We start from the raw sequence: 17620 nt of genomic DNA on the forward strand, positions 1-17620 counted from the left end.
TGGGAGTTTCCATAGGTCCAGGTCCAGGAGATGATTTACCAAATTATAGAAGAGTCACCTGAAACCAATCACACTAGCTTTGGCGATGCTTGCAGAATGTGTTTGCAATCTGGTTGTCCTGAGTTACATGTGGCTGCCAGCAACAAAACTATTCAGGCTTTTATCCTTCTCTCAGTGTAAGTGAGGTTTATAAAAAGATACTAGCAGCATGAATAAATAACAAGATGAGATTGAAAGAACACTGCCATCTGCCCGTTCACAGCATGAAGACCAATTCATAAAGACTGGAGCGTACAGTCACTTTATTGGAAACTCCGATTCACTTACATTTGGTTTATTTTACCAATACACATTCCTTGAAGAAAAAGGTTGCATAAAGGAAATGTAAGAAATTGAAAAAAAAAATCAAAATTATCCCACCTTCTACAATACCAGTTCACATGCCCAAAGAGGCACACACCGTATTTTCCAAATATGTAACTAAACTATATTCACAAATAAGTTATGCAGCGTGTCAAACTCTAGAGAAAGAAAAGTAAATTCCACCGTTGCCTTTGAAGAGCTTTTCATCAGCAAATCTAATGAAGATTTTAACAACTTACTGTATGTATCTTACTACTTTTAACGGTACCGCATTCTTGTGAAATGTCTAGAATATGCTGGTGAACATACGTTATTCATTACAAACCTCACAAACATTCCTTAAGAAGCTTAAAAAAAAATCTGCAAATTACAAATAATGTGCTATTTGAAATACTCCATCCATTTAATAACATTAAAATAAGTAAGTCTGATATTTAAACTGTAAGACTTGTCACATGGACTATGAGATACAGGCACTTAGAATGTTTCAAGGAATTATGCCTCAGTCCTGTGACTTTGATGCAGCATATAAGAGACGCCAAGAATTAATCATCTCTTAATATTGGAATATGAGCTCAATCCAATTCCCATTATAATCATTTGGAAGAATCACACCGATTTAATTGGGGGTTAGGGGCTTAAATCAGAGGGTCCAATCCTGCAAATCCTTTGCTACCCTCACTGAAAGCAGTGGGAAGCTGTAATAGTTTGGGCACCCCAACTGCCTTCTAGATACAATTTATGATTTGTTTAAATTGATTTTATGAACTCTGTATATATCTCCAACTCTTACCACGCTGTAAATCAGCCATGGGCTGACAAGACCTCTCACGTATTGCATGCACCTAGAATATTGCTACAGAATATACAATGGGGTTTGTTAACATGTAATGGCTGGGGTCTGACAGGGCAATGTGCACTGAGAGAGAATGCCGGACCTGAAGCAATCCAGTTATTCCAAGTGGTTGGCAGAAAGGGCAGTTTTGGAGAAAAATCTCCAGAAGAGGAAAAAGAAACCAAATGTCACTGCAAGTGTGATGTTTAGAGATCTCAAAGTCTGAGAAGCTGAAGATGGATTCTGGAGAACCAGAGGAATAACAGATTTTTTGACTACCAGGTCAGCTGCAACAGAAGGACACTGAGAGGGGATCAGTGTATCTGGAGGAGAAAAGCGTGAAGAAAGCCCAACAGAGAGGACTTGGAATTCTGAAATGACATGGACCCAAATCCCAGAAAACTCAGCAGTGGTAAGGAAACCAAGGTAAAATATATATACATACACACACACAACATTTGGTGTTTCTCTTATATTTGCACGTTTGTCATTAAAGTGAGTGCTTTAGAAATCCTTAACAAAGTCTGTGCCTGGCTTCTTCAACTCTAGCTCAGAATGCCTGCAAGAATGAAACTCTGGGAACGTGTGTACTAAAGCTCCTAGGAAGTCAGGGGACTCTGCCCCTGGGGATACTGCAGTTGCACTGTGGAGCACCACTTCCACAAAAGTGGTCTGCTGAAGAGTCTCTCCAGAAAATGTGCCAGAGGCCAGAGACATGACGGAAAGTACTGAGACTCAGCAGAGCCTAAAAAGAGTTCAGTGGGACCCACAGCGGATCCAAGCCCAGCAACCCTGGGAGTGTCCAGGAGGTGCAGCTTGTTTCCTGCTGCAACAGAGGCCTACACAGGAAAAGTCTGTGGGACTGACCAAAGGTCCAGAGCAAGGAATGATGAAAGTAAAAGACTTAAAATTTGAAAATTAATATTTACAAAGCAAATACAAACACGAAGAGTAAAAATATTAGGGAAAGGTTTATACCAAATATTTCAAAAAGGCCTCCTAGAATGGTAGCTTTAAAAAAAAAAAAAAAATCAGGTCACTGACATGAAAGATGGTTTTAAGAAACCAGAAGGCATGTAATAAAGCATGGTCTACTAAAATTCTCATCACTTATTCAGGAATGTAAGTACAATGAAACAGTTTTTGATCATTTACTTTCAAAGCCACCTAGGAATACAACTTGAATAGGCAAACATGATGCAGTTAAAACACACTATTCAAACTGAGTACCTTATAAATTTAATTTATCACTTTTACCAACACCAGAGAAATATTTGCCCCTGTATACTCCAAACATTGACACAAAGTCCTTGTGCATTAAATACGAGAACAAAATGATTGAGGCTTAAACAATTAACTTGGCATTTCCTTGTTTGTCAATCTCCACAACTGAAAGTTCTTTCAGTATTTTTACCCTTGAATCAGTGGCTTTCATATTCATCTTGTTCATCTGTGCAACACTCAACGCTGCTCTGTAAGACAAAAGCAGGAAAGTATTAAAATAGAGCATTGGAATGAAATAATTAAACTACCATGTAATAGAGCTGTTAAGATTTTGGGAGCATAACTGTCTGAACTCTGTATCCCCTGACAGCCACTGAAATGTGTGAACTTGTCAAAGCATAATGACTACCCCATTTCTACTACAACAAAGTGTAGAGAAGGGGGAGTGGAAAGGGGAAGACTCTCTCATACCACAGTCAACCTTCAAGAAGCAACAGTAGCATCTAAAGTATCTGTGTTAACTTCAACCAAGTTAAAAAGATCATCTACTCTGACAAAACCAAAATGTATTAAAAACCAAAAAAATAAATGCAGACACCCATCTTAACCATGTTAATGTTGTCTTAGGGTATCTCCTGCACTTCCAGAATGTCGAGTTCAGGCAAACTGCATGCTAAAACAACCTGAACTCCCTGAAGCCAGGTAGGAGTAACTGCTCTAAGGCAGATCCGCTTTAAGTACCTGTTTGCTGGAATAAACTACACCTTCTCTAAAAGAGTTTTTCAAGCATAGCTATACCAGCACATTTTTTCTAGTACAGCTCTGACCTCAGGCATCCATGGTGTAAAACTAAGTTAAAACAATATATTTCTGCCTAGTCTGCGGTTTTAATCTTGCAAAAAATAACAAACCAAAAAGACAAAGGTGATTTGATCATGGCAAAAAAAGATGCATGTCTTTTTATTTTCCCCAAAGGTTTGTCATCTTGGGCTATTTATTTTTACCCTACCAGAAAGCAACAGGAATCTAGATCAGTTTCTGAAGCTAATGCACTGCTATATCATGACTCTGAAAATGCTAACACTGTTGTTCTGTACTTTAAAAAAAAAATAGACTACTTTAAAACTACAATTTTTCAGTCATGCTAATTAATAATTAAAGGTTAAAGGCTTAAGAGCAATTAAATGGACTCATGTACTGCTGCAATTCTTACCTGTTCTTATGTACAACAAAGTGGTTATATAGTTCCCTGTAAAAGCTATTCAGGTCTGCTAATTTAACAGTACTTCTAATACTCCTTGGTATACCCATAAGCATTTCTTCAGTCAGTGGTTTGAACTGTGATTCTAGCAATTTGAAAATAAAAATAACTCAGTACATGCAGATAATGTTATAGTATATTCAACTACTACAAACTTCATTTAAATGAAAGGTATATCCATTGTGCTCACAAAATAAAATCTTAAGTTAAAAAATGAGTGAAAGACAAATATCCCCATGTACCAACTGTGACAAATAAGTGAAGACATATAGTCAGCATGTTGCTGAGCAGTCATCCTTGCAAAAAAAAGTGACATTTATTTACAGACTTTCCTATTTCATCACTGAGTATTTGAAACATCAGATATACACAAGTGAAACAGAGACAACATCATTTTCCCTTCTTATCTCAGCCACACAATTATGCTGAAAATAGCCTCAAAATGTATCAACCTCAACCCTTCCAATTCAATTCAATGTACACACAGCGAGGTGTAATTCTTGTCACATAAGATGTCACATTCAGAATGTTATGCCTAGTAAATCAGGTAATATCTTTGATGATAAACCAGGTAGGTGGGAAAATAAAATGAAAAAAATATGTATTAAAAAGAAGAAAAAAAAAAGGAAACAAAGTACATGTCTTTACTTGGCAAGTTCCCCACAGTCTTCAATGTTAGCACCCCAGGCACTTTCACCAGTCACCCCACCCTCCTTACACCACTGCTGCAAGTCTTCCTCCCCACACCTCCACCCCTCTTTCAGGCAACTGTAATACCTCCAGAGTGCTGCACATTATGCCGAGCCTAGGAACAAATAGATGTGCATGGCAACCTAATATGGGTCTGTTGATTTTGCTTTGACAAGAGGCTATTAAGATATCACTGGGATAAATCCCTCTTTTAAACAACCACTTCTGGATTAAGCAACAGTTTTTCCCATATTAATACATATTAAAAAATAAATAAATAAATAAATAAAGTATGTGACAATAGAACTGGACTCAGTCCAGGCAACAATAAAACACAAATCGCAGTGAAGTACACAGAAGTCATCCCTGGAACTGAATTTATACCTCAGTCTCTTGCACTTTAAGTTTTAACCCTTTAATCAATATAAAAACTACTAGGTAGCATTTATAGCCATTTTTTTAATGGCAATAAATTGTTTACCACAGGTACTACATTCGATAGATATTTCATTCCAAAATTAAATGCCCACTTTTCTCCCTGCAAATCACCCTAATTTAGTAGGTGATTTCAAATCAGACCCGTTTCTCAATTGATGGCATCTGCAAGGACTGATGTTATAAGAGAATAAAGCATTTTTATCCAGTTATCCCTGGTCCTGGATAATTACTTAAATCTGTAGGATATATACACATATTAAGTCCCACATTTAGGAGAGCAGTCTTGAGAGTAGTCTAACATTTTTGTGTATTTCACTACAGCCACATAAACATAGTTTTAATTACATTAAAAAGTTGCCTTTGTAGATGCGAACCTTAAATTTCATTATGCACATAACTCATAACAACAACAACAACAAAATAAGTCCTAATAAAAAATAAAGGCTAGGAAAAGGAAGGTGATTTCTGTGAACAACTTGAATGGATTTTTCAAAACTTACCTTCACTGGGGTTAGGAACTGTTGACACTGAACAAATAGGCTATAAATAAAGAGAATGTACTGTGAAGATCTGCATGTATTATATTGCAGTTTTTAAGCAGTAGCTGTTTTTACACATGACCATACTGCTCTATTAATACGTGAGTGAGTTTTACCAATTAAGTCTTAAAGAACCTGACACTGCAGACACTGATGTCAATGACAAGTCTAAGTAATAAGCAAAACACTTCCTAGGCAGACACGACATTAACTGGTAATTAGAATCTTGGTTCCAAAACTGTCCATTTTTCATAGGGTCTTTTGATGCAAGGCTTCAAATTAAATAATAATACAGCAGGAGAAGAGAGAAACTACAAGGAACAGGCAGGAGAGAAGATATTTGTAAACCAAGAACTGAAGAGGCAGAAAGCAGTCATACAAACATTGGTGATAAGGGGACAGAGAGGTAGTTATTGATAGACAGTGGGGAGTGTGAAGCAAAACAAAGATGGACAAAGCCTTTAAAATACCGGAAACCTATTAATTTACATTAAAAAACAAGAGTATTAATAACTTGCAAAGCTTTGTTCTTTAACATTGTATAATAGGGTTAAATTTGTCTTATTAATTTTCAATTGACAGTTATAGGACATGAAATACATTTTCCACTTTGACACCATTTGGCTGCAGTAATTATGTTCTTCAGCTTGGCCCCAAACCCTTACTCCCAGGTCCTATTTAATGTCCTGATGGAGTACTCATAACTGCACCAACAAGAGCAACCAATATGGGTGGGTCCTTCCATCTCACAATTGATGCAATCTAAAGCAGTAGGATTTGCCTTTCTTTTTGTACTTTTTTGAAATATAAAAAATTATATAGGAAATAAATGCAAACATTTCTTTAAAAGAATGGTCACGGGTAAAAATCTCCATTCAAAAACGATCTTCTTGACAGAGCATTTAATTAAATAATCAATGCAGTATACATATGGTTAAACTGAAAAAAATAAATTAGAAACTATGGGCACACCCTGAAAACCGTTAGTCATTAATAGTCCTTGTTCACACAAACAGTCCCTCTGATTTCAACTGAACAATTGAGGATTATGGGGCTTGCAAAATTAAGCCATATGTCAGGATTACCTCTTCCACTGGTGGATCTGTTTCTTTAACAATTTGGCATGTTAACTGTTGTGCTGCGCTCTGTTCTTCTTCGGACAAAGGTAAAAGCTACAAAAAGACAGGATTTTGTTATTTTCAACTCTTGGGAAGGGCTGTATTTTAGTAGAAACAGTTACCATTTTCATTTTACAGTGAGTTGCACTTTCTACCTGACAGCGTCCTTCAAGAAAGCACATGAAAAAAAAAAATCAGTTAAAAAAAAGGACAGTTTTGTGCACCAAGCCATCCGTTTCCAACAACTTATACAGAGATGAGACCTGTATTACTTCAGGTTGATGCCAGCAGAGTTCCATCAGCATAACCTTGGAGTAATTCAGTGGTGAACTGGGGTTAGTACTTCAAACAATACGCTCAACCCTGCCAATCCATACAAAGGTAAGTCGATGCGCAGACTTGAGTGGTGCTGCTCACCCTCATAAGCGTTTTCAGGACTGAGTCCAATATATTAACAGGGTCCATCAGAAACAGGAAAAAAAACTTCAGATCTGAAGCATTTTTCTGCTTGAGAAAATCTAACTCTCCAATCCCGCAAAGTTATGATGTGTATACAGTGAAACTACTGTAAAAACTACTCAGTTAAAACTACTCTCACACACATATAGAGTTTTATGTATGTATGTCTATGTTTGGATCCAAATTAGAAAGACTAAAATTATTACCTCGAGATGTGTGTGTTGTTGTAGTGCCTGCACCATCTTCATAGTGTTTTCTAGAGCAGCACGGATACAATTCATGGACTCTCTTTGCTCTTTGGAAATTTTGTCCAGCTGCACACACAACATTTTGTAATGTGACTTTACCACTGAGAGTTCCTCTAAGAGAGTCACTGGATTTTCCTACATCAAGGTAAAAAGCATATTTAAAGCTACCAAGACACTGCAAAGAAGATTAATGGCTACATTCTTGACTAAACAGCAATTAGACGTTCCCAAAGCATATGGCAACAAGGACTGTTAGAGTAATTGAAAAGGACCCTTTATAATGAAAGTGGTTAGGAAATCTTAGCTATAAGCATCAGTACACTGGTCACATGTAAAATGTTTTATAAGCTCTTCCTCCGTCTCCCAGTCCATTTAATAACTATTCATAGAGAAATGCTATAAATAAGATAATACTACCTTCTTGGTACCACAGGAGATACAGCTGGATGGAGAGAATTAATTTTGTTGCTTTATTGCCTTATGAGACTTTTTCTGAATTAGAATATATAAGCCACCCCTTGTGAAATCAATGTATCTGAACATATGGGTGTGGGTGAGGGCAGATTTACAGAATGCTTTAAATGCTGACAGTTTATTTTGTTTCCCTCCCTTCCTGTCTTCTTTCCCCCATAAACCCCGAGTCTAGTCGTCATTTGTTGGCAGATTTATTGTAGGTGTCATGGCAGAGGTGTGTCTGAGGGAGGTGGTGAAGTTGATAGTGCCTCTTAAGTATTAACTTATGACACTCCAGTTAATGTCTCAAAACACAATAATGTAGCATTCCATTACACCAGCATGTTGTGATTTTTATTAAATCTATATTAGATTCGCTGTCTTGGTATGCTGTGAGAAATATTTTAGAATATAAAATCAAAAGACCAAGCAGTGTTTTAATCTGAGACAGAATTACCCATTCATAGTGAATTAATGCAAGATGCAACAGAATGCATTCATTTCATCTGGAAATAATACCTCTGCTGCTGGATCCTCAGGAAGGTTTTTCATTATTTCAAACTCCAGCTTGTGTTGAATATAATCCAGGTCAGATTCTGCCTTCTGGAACTAAAACATCAAAGATCAATCACCATGTATTAAGGAACAAAAAAACCTAGACAAAGTGTGGCCATTCATCTTCTCTGCATTCCAAAGAGCAGAAGTCAGGATGTTTCAGTGTTAAAGGCTGACCCACTCCTCCAATTCAGTCCAGTTACTGATATTCATAAAATATCTTGACTCTCTTGGGGGCTGAAACAAAGATAGAGGGGCAAACTTACAACACCTTAGCATTTGCATAGTATCGAGAGTGAAGACGCCTTAAATATGCAGATGCAAACTTGTTAAGAAATGAAGAGTGGTGGCCAGGAGAGGTCCTTGAAACCTGATAGAAGACAACAGTTGGCAGCATTTTCATGCATTATTGGTCAGCTGAAGCAGACATACCCATTCTCTGCTCTTCCCAATGCAAGTGTAGGTCTGGATCTGTCCACTGACTTGCCAAACCAGTGTACATATGAAACAAGTGACCACACACCTCCAGGTACCTACTAATGCCCACCTCACTCCCTTTGTCAAACCCTTACCACCCAACTATTCTGTCCCTTACCCGTGTCTTCATGACTTCTACACATTGCCTTGTTTTGAAAGAAAACATTGCTATCTATTAGTACACCAAATATCCTCCAATTCAAATCACTCAAGATAAAGTTCTTCTGTTCAGCCTTTGAGTTATAAACCAGGGTGGGAAATTATATCAGGGAAGGAGGAAAAAAACTGCATCTTTTTTTAAAGATAGACTTTGCTTGGTTCACTGGTGCAGAAGACAGGTCTTCTCCATCAATTTCTCAACTTTTTCAGCTTAATTTCTGTTCTTTCAAAACATTGAAACCTTAGTGACAATACTGCACTACTCACAGCTATTCACCCATTAGAGAGTATCAATAAGGTTCCATGACATGGTTATATCAACAGAGATTTTACTTTTAATTATGTTAAAAATGTGTCCTCCTGGTTGATTATAACACTCACAACACATTTGATTATTTCCCAGTAAATCAGACTGACAAGTGGATAATCAAATTGATGACATCACCAGTACACTTCACTCACATTTCTATTCTTGGGATAAATAAACCAGTAGGGAATAGGATAATTGCCTTGTAAAATAGTGTAATGATTGGATTATTGCTTAATTAACTTTCATCTGTCATTTTAATGTCTATTAGGGACTTCTGGTTTAAAGAAAGGCAGCATGCCCAGTTCATAAAACCAACATTATGAATTTCTTCATCTAATTGTTTCGGGATTTTATTTGAGAGAGGGACTTTTAGGAAAGTAAGCTAAATGCTGACAAAACTCATTTGCTTCATTGTGTCTGTCACAGTATGAGCTGCCATCTAACTCTGTAGCAAAAATTACAATTGAAATTAAGTTCCAGATAGGGTTATAGGTGTTTGGAATACCCCTGAAAACTTTGTGATGAACTACTAGGCTGCATCCACACATGGCATGGACGTTTGGTTCCCCACGGACAATTAGCAGCGGCACACCTTGTCCAACTTCCATCAACCTTAATAGGGTTTGAGTTAGACCTGAATTTAGGTGCCTAATTCTCCTTGAAACAACTGCAATTTTCCCTCTTTCTTTTGATTTACACCACCTTGGCTGATGCAATTCCAAATTCATCTCCCTGGACTGGTACCCATCATGAGAACCACCTTCCTGTTGAAGCATCTGCCTTCACAGAGCCCTCCTATTAGTCTGTCCACGTTGCTATCTATATTTAGATGCATCACAGTTCACATTCCAGGAAGGCCTCCACAGAGCTCTAAGTGCCATCAATCTCAAACATTCCTTCCTATAAAACCTAATCAACAGCATCACTATTAGATATTTTCCAACCACCCAGCAACAGAAAGTATGGGAGTTCCTCAAAACACTCTCAACAACCAGCGGAAAAAGTTTTTCATGATTGCATCTCTTTTACAATAAGCTTGCCAAAATCAGAGGGAACAATCAACGATCAAATAGAACATTCCAAGCCTAAAAAATATAAACCAAAAAGACTTATTCCTAATCATGTTCAAATTTCTTTAAAATTGCTCGAATGGCCCTCAGTACTCCAGAAGAGAAACTACATTGAAAAAAAACTCTCATCAGGATAGAGTTAATGATTTCAATGAATCTCATAAGCTCACAACCTCCTCAAAATATTCCGTTTACAAATTTCAACATAAATCAACTACCATGCAGCGTTCAAAAGCTGGACATGACTGACAATTAGACTTTTGACAAATCTAATGAGAAAAGAATAAAAATCGCTAGTCTATGTGAATGAAATACTATTTAAAAAAAAAAAATTAACAGTGCATGAACCTACCAAATAGGTCAAAGTGCTAATGGGAAAGAGAGATTATTTTAAAAAAAAAGAAGAAAAATGCTAATTGTCTTGAATAGAGTCAATTAGTTTTACATATATATAAATATATACACACAGACCTAAGCCAGCAGTTTTGAAGCTTCCTAAAGTCAAGGAACCCTTTCATATCATTTCTTCTGCAGCAGAACCCCTACCCCATCCTGAAGACTGAAGCAGAGCCAGGCAACCTGGCCCCATAGTAGTGATGCACTCACTGCCGTCTGGCCCGCTCCATCGCTTCCCCCAGTCTCCGCGGGGAACCCCTGATGACCCGTCACAGAACCCCAGTTCCAGGGACACAGTTTGAAAACCACTGGTCTTGGCCAAAATGCACAATAATAACCCTAATACTCAGGTTTTGTTTCTACAACAAATAGTAAAGTTCACATCAATTGTAAGTGACTGCTGATTGTTTTTGACAGCTTAAATTACACTGCATTCTTAGCTTAAATCCTGGAGTGCTGGTTAAACAGGACAGATGTAAAAAAGCTGAATCTAAAAGATGTTCGCCACCTATAAAAATCAAGACAGCGCTTGTTCAATTTATTATTCCGATACCATTAATCTTTGATTAAACTAAGTTGTTTCCAAGGTAGAGTGCAACAAATTTCGTTTAGTATAAAAATGCAAAAGGGAACTGCTTCTTATTATACATTTTTTGTTTAAAAACTTCCATGAAAAATTAAAAGAAATGTTTTGGCATTTCTATCCTCCTTCACTGACACAAGTTAATATTTCTGTGTAGTGACAGACCCGTAAAACAGTCTGTTTTCGGTTTCCTCTTTCAGTAATCACTGACTGTGGACTGCTGATGACTTGTGGCTTTCCTTGCTCCTGTTTTTAACATCAAGGTCGTTTATACTATTAACTTTTCAAATGAAATAGGTCATAATCAGCACATTTACTAAGTGTCTATGCAGCACAGCTTGTAAGAATATTCTAATATTTAGGCAAGTAGAACTTGAAGTTCACAAATTCATAGCGAACCATTAACTGCATGCTGCTGCTATAATTCAAAGTAAAATATGAATCTACTGCTTATCTGTCATATTACTAATACTTTAAGATTTAGCATTAATGAATATTAATATAATTCAATATTGCAGCTTATTTTGTACAAATATACCTGATACAAATGAAATAATGTATACCTTTTATAAAAACTTAACAGTTTAAAAAAAAAAAATTAGTCCACTTGGTCTTATTTTAGAAATATGAAAGAAATGTCTGTTGCACATTTATATGCATAATTTTATCTTTAATTCCTACTTGTATCTAAAAAAAATTGCTGCAGTAAATTCACCATTTTCTCCTGCTAAGAATAGTAAAATTAGACAATTTAATGTCATCATTATGAAGTTATAGATGAGGACTGTTTGTACATTAAAATGTTTTGAAAAGAAAATGTAAGTCTATGAAACACAAGGTTTTACTTACTCACGGGCTTTGAAGAAACTGTTAGAAGCCATTCACAAGATTCAAGGCATTGCTGTGAACTCTGCTTTCAGATGCTTTGACAATACTATTGCACTGCTAGCTGTAAAGTACAGTAGTGCAATAAAGTCAGAGCATTCGTTAGCAGCAAGAATCCCGAACATGTAAATCAACACCATCTAAATATGCGTTAGGTGAAATCACTCAATGTCAGGTACTGGCATTTCATGGTTTGTAGCCATTGACTAGTGTTAAATATGTCCTACTCGAGATGTGAAGAAATTCCGATATTTTAACATGCTATGATTGTTCAAGAACATTGCAATTATACTGGCCAAGAAAAAAAATTAAAACCACTAAAAATCTTTTGGGAACTGAAACCGCAAATATTTTGCTGCTGCTTTTGCGTAATATCGGCATTTCCAAAATTATTTAGCGCAGATTTCCTAGGCAGCAGAGCAAGATAACAGAATACTGTCAGCCAAATATTTCCCCTTGATAAAATCTAAAAGACACCAAGTGTGAAAACCGGATGAGTGAAACATCCTTCTGTAAAGTTATCACCTTCCATATTGCTTCCCAGTCTGAACACACACAAGTATTCTGATCTCCAACTTGTGAATCCATGACAGAAGACTAGTAATGTAGACAGTATTGCTGGCCAATGCCCTTTTAACATTGCACTGCTTTTTGTGCACGATCACTAGTAGTACAACATAAAAAGGGCACTGGACAGACACTATGCACCAAGAATAAAGGGGTAAAAATATAGTTCCCCGTGGTAAGAATGCAGAGAAAGTAATGGATCAAGATTGCTCTGTAACAAGCACTCCACATTTGTGGAGTGTCAGCTTACATATTTATTGTAATGACATTTTACATTTTGTGGACACGCATTTGATAAGTAACGGCAATTCTGTTCATCGCAGTAAAGCTGCACATTGGAACACACTCTCTGTGTCCAAAGATTGATGATGATCTCTACTATAAAACAGCCGATCATTTATTTATCAGAACACAGCACTATATATTATGTCCTCAGTAGGAACCTGAGCCAAGGTCTGAAGTCAATGCAACATGCTCCCTGACTCCAATGGGTGCTGGATCAGGGAATGTGCTCAGATGCTCACCTCCTTCTGCAATTCAGTATCTCTTTCCTTGCAATTGTGTCCTTAAAAATGTTAGGTATGAGCTCTTCATGCATAATTAATATTTCCATATTGTGTGGATATTATAAGACTCCTACTTCTCTTCATGTTACTGTACTTTAATCATTTGTCTTTCAAATACATACAGATTTGCTTCTGAGTCAACTCTGACTATTCAGCATTATCATCCATATTGTTCTTTTTAAGTTTCCTGCAAAACAATACCAGTTTCTCCTAGGTTCCACTACAGACTAACTGGTTCTTTTTATAAGGTGCATGCCAAAACCTCTGAGGAAGTAAGAAGTATTATTTTTTCACGCTTCTATGAAGAGAGTGGTCTTCACAAAAAAAAGCAGGAAGAGCAAACAATGAGCAGAAGCAAAAACAAATGACACAAAGCTATAATAACCATGACATAGTTGCCAAGACACAAATTCCCATGAATTTAAAGAAGAGAGAAAGACAAATAACTATACTTTGGAAAAATAGCTAGATAGGTGTGTAAGAAGTTGTCCAATGATTATTATTGAAAACCTAGCATCTTCTGCTAATATAAAAGTACAACTCGAGACTCAAAATGGCTCTGCCATGTGTCAGACGAACAGACTGTCTGTTCAGACTATTAGTCTATAACCAATCCTTTAAAATTCATTACAATATCTCTTTGGTCTATTTGGAAATTAGGCCTTAGGTTGTTGGTTCAGATCCTGGCTCCAATACAAGTGAATGGAAGAAGTCCCACAGCCTTCAACAAAACCAGCGTATCAACTTTTACACCCACACACAATCTTCTTAGTTATTTTTGTTACAATTATGTTTGTATTCAGAAGCAAGACAATTGTGAATTACCAGATTCTTTAAAGTGTGACATCCTGAAATGTGGGTATAAATCATAATATGACACAGAACTGGACAACTAGCCCTTGATAATTCTAGTGGGTTTGCAGGGGGTGAGGGGGAAAAAGGAAAAGAAAAAAAAAAAAAAATCTTAAAATAGGAAAAAGAAAAGGATTCAAAACAAATTTTGGAAGAGACGGGTAGATCTCAAAACATACCAACTGTGTGGCTACAACTGCCAGTTCTACATTTACAAAACTGAATTTTAGAGGTTTGACCAAAAAAATGGAACAGATCATTGAAGCCAATATGGTATCGTTTTATCATTCCAAGTCAGTGATTCTCAACCAGGGTGCCAAGAGATACGTTTAAGGGTACTCAAGATGCCACACAATGTTAACACTGCTAAGTTTGAATAGATAAACCCAAACATTTCAAATAGACATTAATTTTTCTAAGTTACTTGCAACAGAAAAGCTTATCTGTTTTTTTGTTTTTTGGGGGGTTTTTTGCTTACAAAAAGGTGAGTGAAAACTAAGAGCTGGCATTTTCTAAGGGGTGCCTTGAGTCTATCCAAGGGTACCTTACATCTAAACAGGGTAGAACCAATGTTTTAGGCACAATTTGAGTGGATGACCTCAAGCTAGTAGCCATTGCAGGACAGGATGCTATAGAAATTAATGTCTGATTTACCATATACAGTATATGGTCTAGGACTTCAAAAAGAAAAAACAAAACAAAACCAAAAAAACCCCCAAAGTGTCATGTTTGAGAACACAAAATGAATCTTTCAAGCATGCTATGAAGTTCAGAGTTAGGTAGTACACAAGTTTAATGCAATGCCCTTCCAAATCTGGGGCACTAGAATCAGATACCCTTTTTGTCTACATACATTATAAAATATTAATATTTATGTTATAATGTAAATCATATCACAAAACCACAATATCACCTCCAGTGCTTACCCAGAAGAATCTTAGTACGGGAATAGTGCGGTAATATAGGTCACTCAATGAGATGACAGAGACATATTAGCAGAACAAGCTAATACTTTAGAGGGCATTCAGCCAAACACTGTTTATTTTCAGACAACACACGCTTCCTTGCTTGTTGCTGCTGCTGTGTTAAAGGATGTATTACACTGCAAGTGGAAGTTGAGCAATGCTGTGAATGGAGGAGGTGGTTTAGTAACTGAATGTAGAGGAATTAAGCCAAATATAAGGGTCTAGAACAGTGATCCACAACCTTTTAGACTTGAGGCACCCCTTGGAAAATGCCAGCTCTTAATCTTCACTTCTTTTTTTTTTGATTACAGAAAAATAATAAAGCAATTCTTTGGTTCCCAAGAGCTCAAAAAGACCACAACAAATCAAATAGGAATCCACAGTGTTAGAAATATTCTGAAATCTCTGGGTTCATCTTGTGACTTGTGTTTGCACATCTAACCATGTTAACTTTTCATGGTAGTCTTGAAAGTATCTCAAGGTACCCCAGAATGCCATGGGACTGTGGTTGAGAATCACTGGTCTAGGAAGTCCTTTTGGTGCTTATGAAAGGGCAGGATTAAAAGCACTGACTAGAGTCAGGGATAATGTAAACATACAATACATATCGTTTCCTACAATGGTCTGGTCCACAGCCCTCCTTGTTCTGAGTTTCTCTCAAGTAGCTTTCTTACTGTTTTTATGATGTGTATAAATAGGTACCAGCAAAACACTACTCTCATTCTCACCACCTCACTTAAGTTTCACTTCCAGGTAGCAGGTATTAAAAGCCAACACCACACTCCTGCAATACCTAGCTTTCTGAACAGGATAATTTACTTATTCTTTGCAGGGCCATTACTGATACCAAAAGAAGCAACACCGTCGGGACAAATAAGCGATAGGCAAAAATACCTCAAAGTTCCTTGACAAACATCAGAAGAAATCACCACGAGATCTTAAAGAGCCACCTGTCAGTATGTGCACATCTCAAATAAAAGCCTATAAAATGGATGCTTATGGTACCGTTTAGAAATGAAATGGAAATATCCATAATAAATTGAACATGGGCTGGATGGGGATATCCTCTTTCCTGCCCAGGGCAGGGTTCAGACTCAATGACCTACCGAGGTCCCTTCCGACCCTAAAAATCTATGAAATCTATGAATACACGGATCATTCCCAAAGATCTCTGGCATATTCACAGTATTAACCAAAAGTATAAACAAATACATGCCCATTATGATCCAAACAGCTACTGAATTACGTTAGCATCAAGTCTCCAGAAAGAAACTGAAGCCCAGATCTTGACTCGGGTCCAGAGAGCCGTCACAACGGGGCTCAGATATGGAAGGAAAGAAAGAGATTTCCAGATCCTATCTGCACCGTGGAAGCCACTGCTGTCAAACTACCATGGTGTAACATGATGGGGGGGCAGGAAGCAAGGTGACAGCGTTACGCAATACGGCTGGATCCAGCCCGAGGGAATGGCACGAGGTGATGTTAACAGAGTGAAGAGTCTGGTGGGATATATGGACTGGAACGGCCAAAACAGCCGCCTTTCTTGCTTTACCAGGACAAAGGGATGGTAACCCCATCCAACCAGGCTGCTCAGCTTCTCTCCAAGCTGGAAAGGGCTGTAGGAAGCTCTCCAGCACGTCCCTGCCCCAGAATTGAGGGGACGACCCCGGAAACAGGAGACAGATGGCCCCCATCCCACAACGTGCAGCCCGCATCCTTCCTGCCCCAGGCCAAGGAGAGGTGAGCTGGGGCCAAGAGGAGGAAGGCTGGTCCGGAGGAGCTGGTGCTTCACCCACCTGGGGCAAGGGGAGAAGGGACTAACCCAGGCACGGGCTCCCCAGCCCAGAGACGGGAAGAGGAAGGGCCACCCCATGCCCCATCCCCGGGCAGGAGCCCAGGCTGGGCCAGGCCCACCACTCACTCCCCCAGGACAGAAGGCAATGGGCAGCTCCAGGTCCATGCCCCGCCCCTAAGGGAAAAGGAATGGACCTGCCCACAGCTCCTCTGCTCCTCCCCCCCAGTTGAATGGAAAATGGATCAGTCCAGGTGAGACCTAGCCCCAAGAAAATGAACTAGTCCAGGTGAGTTCTACTTCACCTCAGGGAGAGAGGAAAATGGACCAGTCCGAGTGAAATCGACGCCACCCCCTTCTACAGCGGGAAAATGGACCGGCCCAAGCGGGTTCTGTTTCAACACCCCCACCCCGCCCCGCGCTGGGGGGTTGAATGGAGCGGGCCTACCCTCCCGGGGTGAGGGCGAATGGACCATCCCGAACACATCTGCCCGGCCCGGGCCAATCGAAAAGCGCGGAGCCGGGCCGACCCACGCGGGCGGGGGAGCCGCGTCCCTCCCGCTTCTTCCCACAGCGCCCGGATGGGAGGGGGTCCGCCCGGCCCCTCGCCCACTCACCCCTGGCCCTTCCCTCAGCTCGGGCCCCAGCGCCCCCTCAGGCCCGCGGCCTCCCACCCGCGGCCCGGCCCCCGCCCCCCGCGCTCACCATGGTCTCCAGCTTGTTAACCGCCGTCTCCATGTTGAATAGTTGACATTCCTCAGGCGGCGGCTAAGGGAGACCCACCCCCCCCCCCCCCTCGCTACAGGGCGGCAGAG

General features: G+C 38.9%; 1 protein-coding gene across 2 annotated transcripts; it reads right to left on the reverse strand.

The window, feature by feature from the left end:
* Nucleotides 1-285: 285 nt before the first annotated feature.
* SKA2 (spindle and kinetochore associated complex subunit 2) lies at nt 286-17615 on the reverse strand. Of its 2 annotated transcripts, none has more exons than XM_019493433.2 (7): nt 17511-17615; nt 8148-8237; nt 7134-7310; nt 6436-6522; nt 5312-5351; nt 3636-3768; nt 286-2670 (listed from the first exon to the last, which is right to left on the reverse strand). In XM_019493433.2, the coding sequence occupies exons 1-7, from the start codon at nt 17541-17543 to the stop codon at nt 2544-2546; spliced, it is 687 nt and encodes a 228-aa protein (XP_019348978.1). In that variant the 5' UTR covers nt 17544-17615; the 3' UTR covers nt 286-2543. The 2 variants fall into 2 exon arrangements, with proteins under 2 accessions (XP_019348978.1, XP_019348979.1); XM_019493434.2 differs by lacking the exon at nt 17511-17615 and adding an exon at nt 12028-12048.
* Between the last annotated feature and the right edge of the window lie 5 nt (nt 17616-17620).

This window comes from Alligator mississippiensis, chromosome 14 (assembly GCF_030867095.1).
Source record: "Alligator mississippiensis isolate rAllMis1 chromosome 14, rAllMis1, whole genome shotgun sequence".
NCBI classification, from domain to species: Eukaryota; Metazoa; Chordata; order Crocodylia; family Alligatoridae; genus Alligator; species Alligator mississippiensis.

Excerpts from the sequence above, each read along its gene's own strand:
- SKA2 (XM_019493433.2), bottom strand. The coding sequence starts at position 17,543 with ATGGAGACGGCGGTTAACAAGCTGGAGACCATG. Across the intron at positions 5,352-6,435 it reads CAGATCCACCAGTGGAAGAG|CCTATTTGTTCAGTGTCAAC; the intron begins GTAATCCTGACA and ends CTTTATTTATAG. Across the intron at positions 3,769-5,311 it reads AGTTCCTAACCCCAGTGAAG|AATCACAGTTCAAACCACTG; the intron begins GTAAGTTTTGAA and ends TCAAATTGCTAG.